This window comes from Malurus melanocephalus, unplaced genomic scaffold (genome assembly GCF_030028575.1).
Source record: "Malurus melanocephalus ecotype Western Australia unplaced genomic scaffold, MMel_1.1 scaffold_61, whole genome shotgun sequence".
Classification (NCBI taxonomy): domain Eukaryota; kingdom Metazoa; phylum Chordata; class Aves; order Passeriformes; family Maluridae; genus Malurus; species Malurus melanocephalus.
In genome coordinates this window covers 2,132,737-2,139,180 of record NW_026623293.1, presented here as the reverse complement: position 1 = coordinate 2,139,180, position 6,444 = coordinate 2,132,737, and the positions used below count along the sequence as shown (strand labels likewise).

The window sequence follows — 6,444 nt, the reverse complement described above, 5'->3', positions numbered from 1 at the left end:
AAAAAAAAAAAAAAGAAAATGTAAAGTAAAACAGAAAGGGATAATAGACAGACACTTTCATTTCTTTCCCCAGAGGAGAAAAAGCCAAGTCCTTTATAGTACAGAGGGCAAAAAATAGTCACCTTAAGAGGACAATGTAGCTCAATGTAATGTAAATTATATATTTAAAYGAGGTCAAATGAGACTATTCTTTGTGTTCTGGGTGTGTGAATAAGACTAAGCTGCCGGGTTGGTGAGACACACTCAATTTTGCAGTGGAGAAATGAGCAATAATCTTGAAATACCAATATATTAACAGCAAAATGTACATAAAAATTTACACAAGCAAATACCCCAGACTTGAATAGTCTGCCCTTGAATACACATCCAAATCCATTTTAGTACAGAACATTATAATTCATCACACAAGAAAATACAGCCAGTTTCCATGGGGGAAAAGAAAAAAGCTATTTAGCTTTAGGTGCTATTGATATTAAGTATAAATAAAAAGCATACTTAGAGAATGGTCTTCAAATCAGCAGTAAAATCTTATTAACTTGTATAGAGGAGAAAACCATGCCTGAAAAATACAAAACTTTTGAAAACTGCTTCAGAAGGTTTTGTGCATTGCTGCAATTACTTTTGTAGCAATTGCTTTTTGTCCTGTAAAGGGATTTCTGTTCAGCTGACTTATGTCCTCAGTGTCACACTACTTTTATTCTACAGGAGACAAAAGGGACAAGTGAAATGTGTATTCATATCCAGAGGAAGAAGCTTAGGCACACCATAGTGTTGTCACTTTAAAAGAGTTGTATTTTTGCATTAGGCAACTGCTTCCCCATGCATTTGTATCTGCATGTGTGTGTTTATGTGTCTCTATACGCACAAATGATAAGTAGCTGCATCGTTTACATTTTTATGGCTGAAACCCTTGATTGAATTTTCATAATGCCAGGAGGGCCCATTCGGGATTCAGGTCCTGCTGTGCAAATACTCACTAWGACATCTGCCCCAAAGAGCTTGTAATTCTAAGAGGATAAAATGTGGCAGGGGAAATAATTWGGGGGAGATGCAGTGACTTTCTCTGATTACATGAGAGGGTCGTTCAGCTCCAGGATMAGAAAAAGTCTTTGTGCTTGTCTGGCAATGATTTATCRGTGAATCAGCAACACCATCCTGGCTTTTTATTGTGGACTGTCCCTCAGCCAGGCTGTCCCTCACTCTTGTGCTCAAACCACAACATCAGGATGTCCYCAAGCCCAGCTGAGCTGCACAGCAGTATCAGCCCCTTCCAGGGAAGCCCCCAAAGACCTTAATCAGCCTGGTTTTCCACATGCACATTTTAATATGTGTAAGGAAAAGATTTTGCTGTTGTTGGACTTCTTTTTGAGATAGGAGTGAGAAAGAAAACACTTCCCTGCTATAGGCTCATTTCTCCATCACAGGTAAAAAGAAGGGCAGGTAAGACGAAGCTCTTGAACCTCTACATCTTCCCCCTAGGGGACATCCCCAGGAACCCCCAAGAACTGATGAATTCTGGCATTTCCCTACATGCCACCCTTCCTAGTGCTACATGTCCACCTTCCACATGGCTCTCCAAAACATCAGCATCTCTGTGCCTAAAGTCCAGGACTTGATCTCCAACATGAGGTCATAGCTGGATRGGGAAGGAGGGATGCTGTCTTTGGAAATGGATTGAGGCAACATGAAAAGCAAGTCACAAGAACATCTCTTGAACCCCCATCCCTCTCTGTCACTTCTGAAGATCAGTGGGAGCAAAAGCTTTTGTTGTGGTTGTGACATGCAGCCATGAGAATAARTGCTGCAAACTGGTGTGATTGTCCWCTCTACYTCCCCCAGTAGAATTATGTGAAATCCAGAAATCCCTAACACACTCATTTTCTGCTACCATATGAAACCATGATTTATTTAGTGTCAAAAAGTGCGTCTATGGAAAGCTCAAAGTTTCAACAAGGCCAAGCACRAGATGCTGCACCTGGGTAGGGCAGCCTCCATCAATACAGGYTGGAGGATGGTAYTGAGAGCAGCCCTGCTGAGAAAGATTCAGGGGCACTGTTTGTTGAGAGGCTAGACATGACCCAGCAATGTGAGCTGGTAGTCCAGAAACCAAAATATATCCTGGGCTGCATCAAAAAAGACCAGCAGGGAGAGTGAGGTGATTCTCCCCCTCTATTCCACTCTCATGAGACCTCACCTGGAGTGCTGCCTCCAGCCAATCTGGGACTCCCAGCATAAGAAGGATGTGGACCTGRTCTAGTGGAAGGTGTCCCTGTTCATGACAGGTTAGACCAGATRGCCTCTAAATGTCCCTTTCAAYCCAAACTATTATAATACTTTATTTTGGTGTTTTCACYGTCCCTGTCATACTTTAGACAAGAGATTCAAAATTTCAGCATAATTTGTGGCTGATGCCTGAATGCCTGTGCTAATGCCTGTGGCCAATTTGTGCTAATGCCTGTGGCTAATGTTCTCAACCTAGTGCATGTGCTTGCTTTCAAGTTAAGTCATCCCTGTCTCCATCCCTCAGGGTTTGCATATGCAAACCCATGAGCAGTCACTGTGGTTGATGGTGGTAGGTGGTTTTWTAAAGTGGAAATCTGAACATCTGTGGGGATGTTCTAGGTGATTATTTGCATTGAATTTGTACACATAGAAGAAGAAAGGTTACTGGCAGTCATAGTTTTCCAATACAGTATTTATATAATGGTATGATAAACTGAGGTTCAGATTTACTCCTTGGTAATGGGCACAGTTGATAAATTGTCATAAACTTCTTGTMCTCCACCTCTGATGCAAGACCAAAGAGCATTTTGTATGTCCATCCTTAAGTGGTTACACTTCTAAACCACATGTAACCGTCTGACTTGGTTTTGTGGGTTGGTCTACAAAGCCTCTGTGTGCCTGACAAGCCTGTTGCTTTCTATTTGCTATTCTTCCCAAGCTGGCCATGAGATAGGCAGCAAATGGGCTCCCTGTGCCACAGGGGAGTCACAGGCTGTCTGCCAGTCACTCAGGCATGTGCTTAATGGGAATGATGCTCCACTGCTCTTGGTCTGTGGTCACTTGTAGACCAGGCTGTGCATAGAGGGGTTGGATAAGGAGAAGGGTTACATGAGAGCCTTGAGGCAGCACATGTTCCCATTGATTAATGGACATTTTGGACTAGAGAGCAAAAGTAATGAAACATGAAATAAGGCTGTTATAAAAATGTATTGGAGGATTCACTCTGTGATCATACTTTCGGGTTCTGAATATTATGTTGCTCTAATATTTTTGTATTGCCGTTGGCCGGGATACCTCAGCTGGTACTGGAACCTCTCTAGATATATCTTCAAGTATTGGACTCACACTTTCCTACAAGTCTATTTTTTCCCCCATGAGACAGCCCATATTGCCTGTCATATATGTTATTACCCAAAGCTGTTCCTTACTTGGTGTGACCAAGCAGAGCTTCACTGAGTAATGAAATGGTCAAAAATGATTTCCARTTGTCTATGAATTGTGGAGAAGGACTTGGTGGTACTGGTGAATGACAAASAAGCCAGCACAGCATGCTCACAGCCAGCCCTATCCAGGGCTGCATCCAAAGCAGGGTGAGGGAGGGGATTCTGCCCCTCTGCTCCACTCTCATGAGGTCCYACCTGGYRKGCTCTGTCCAGGTCTGGGGCCCCAACATAAGAACATTGGAGAGAATCCAGATGTAGGCCACAAAGAAGATCAGAGGGCTTGAACACCYCTYCTATGAGGAAAGGCTGAGAAAATYGGGATTGTTCAACCTGTAGTAGAAAAASCTCCAAGAAGACTTGATTGCAGCCTTTCAGTGCTTAAAGGRGGCTTACAAGAWAAATGGGGAGATACTTTTTAATGAGGCCTTTATCAATAGGGAAAGGAGTAATGGTTTAAAACTATATGAGGGAAGTTTCGGACTAGACATGAGGAAGAAATTTTTTACAATGAGGGTGGTRTAAYTCTGTCACAGGTTGCCCAAAGAGGTGGTGGATGCCAGATCTGTGAAGGCATTCAGGATTAGGCTGGATRTGGCACTGAGCAATCTAGTCTAGTTGAAGATGTCCCTRCCYATCACAGGGGGACTGGACTTGAGGACCTTTAAAGGTCCCTTCCAAGAAAAACTGCTCTATGATTCTGTGGATTCTGTATCAGTAGTGTGGAAAACTCTTATAAGTAGCAATCTTGTATTACCCCACCACTGCTATTCAGGCAGTCACTAAAGGCACTGAACRGGGTCTTACTGTGTGAGCCACACTTTCAGCCACCTCTGGAAAGTGATCTGTCCCAGTCACACTGGAGCTGCACCCCAGCTCTTTAAAAGCAGGCACGAGCATTTGAGTCTGTGTCTGATCTACTTACCTGTTACGGTCAGTGGAGAGAAACAGGCACTTCTAGGTCATGATTCATCTTGTCCAAGTGCAGACAGCAAGAATAATTCAGTGAATCACACTCTAAAACTGCTTATTTCTTTCCATTATAATAGAAAATTATAAAATGAGGACAAGGTGATTAGCTACATACATGCACCTACCAGTGTCTCCAGGGAGGTGAGATGAACCTCCTACAGGCCCAAGAAGAGGGTCTTACCCCTTTCCATGGCTTAAGAAGAAAATCAAAGACAGGTCCCCTAGTTTAGACTAGGGGTTTAGTTTTTAAATTGGTAAGATTAACTTAAGATTATTCCCATCCTRAATCTGTATCTGCCACTAATAAACTAGTATTTTTTTCTGAAACTGGCCATTCTCCAAAAGAGCTACCACAGATTCAGGAAGAAAATGCATAAACATTTCTGAGAAGTTTCACACTTCATTTATTAGTATTTTATTTTAAACTTTTTATTTTTAATCATTAATTTTCTCCTTTGACAATCAATTTTTAACTCAGAACAGATTACATCTCCTTTGGCACTGGCTGGGTTAACCTGAGTACTCTGATGGCTGGGAGATTGTTCCTGGCTGGTTGAGGGCAGGTTTTGGTCCTTCCTCTGTAAATGTTGAATGGCATCAATCTCTTCTACTTCACACTCTTGTTTGTCCAAAACTTGAAGAGCGAGAGGATCGCCTGCTGGAAGTTATCTCCTGACACTACATAGAGCAGTAAATTTCCAAAAGTATTTAACGCTGCTAATGGTTTTGTTATAATAAACATAAAATGGATGGTTCTCTTCAAGTGGCAGCTAACGGGTTGTACTCGGAGCTCCAGGCGAATCCCTCGAAAGACATGGAAGGGCAGGAAGCAGACATAGAAGACTGCCAGGAGGAGAACAGTGAGTCTGCGAGCCTTTTGTTTGTAGCAAGCCTGTGTGTGCGGCCCGGTGGCCAAGATGCCAATGATGAGCACGTAGCACAGAGTCACCGTCAGCAAGGGCACGAAGAAGGCAAACACCGTCAGCACCCAGTTGTACCAGCGACTGGTGTCAAAGTCCTCAGCAGCAGCCAGGTCTGGGCAGATCGTCCTATTCTGGCTGTGATGTGGGGCAATCAGGAAGGCCAAGGGGCTGAGGGCCACCAGGGAAATCACCCAAATGGCTGCACAAATCACCACTGCCCACCTTCGCTTCCGCARGAAAAGGCATTTCATTGGGTGCACAACTACCAAAAAGCGGAAGATGCTGAAGCAGCTCAGGAAGATAATACCACTGTACATGTTGAAGTAGAAACAAAACTGAATAAACTTGCACATGAAGTCTCCAAAAATCCAGTTATTTCCATTAGCATAGTAGTGTATAAAGAAAGGAAGCGTGACTACGTAYAATAGGTCAGTGATAGCCAGGTTTAACATAATGATGGTGCTGCTTTTCCAGGGCCTCATCTTAACACAGTAAACAAAAATTGTCACAATATTCCCTGGGAAGCACACCAGGAAGATTAGGCTGTAAAGGACCGAGAGGTAGGATTTCACCTGTATGAAGTCTTCATCCTTGCAGCTTGTCAATCGGTCTGCGGGGCCAGGCTGAGCAGTAAAATTGCTGGTGTATTCAGATGCCATATTTGCAGAAATCTCCTTAAGGCTTTACAAAAATAACATGTTTAGTTTTAATTGATTTGTTGGAACAAATGCTTCCAGTTAAACCTTTTGTAGCTGTAGAAAATGTTGTATGTTTCGGAAAGCATAGTAGTGAGAGGAGATGAGGATTTGCTAATGTGCCCAGTCTGACCCAGATAACCAYACTAAAATGTTTAATTTCATCCTTTCCTGTCGTTTACACCTAATTTTGATAATTATTTATTTTACTCTGTTCAGCCTCCTTCACTGAAGAAGACAATTGTGCTTATCTGCTAATCTTCGAGAGTAGTAAGCACACATTTAAAGAGCTGAAGGGAGTTTAGGCTTAGATTTTGCAAAACTGTGAACTATTCTTAACCTTTCAGAAAGTAGAACCATATCTATATATTATCTTCATTAATCTGAGCTAATCAGTGTCTCAGGCTCATG

General features: G+C 42.6%; 1 protein-coding gene across 1 annotated transcript; it reads right to left on the bottom strand.

Annotated features, from left to right (window-relative positions):
• Positions 1-4,943: 4,943 nt before the first annotated feature.
• Positions 4,944-5,997, bottom strand: OXGR1 (oxoglutarate receptor 1). The gene has a single exon (XM_057366169.1). It carries the CDS (start codon positions 5,995-5,997, stop codon positions 5,023-5,025), a length of 975 nt encoding a protein of 324 aa, XP_057222152.1. The 3' UTR covers positions 4,944-5,022.
• Between the last annotated feature and the right edge of the window lie 447 nt (positions 5,998-6,444).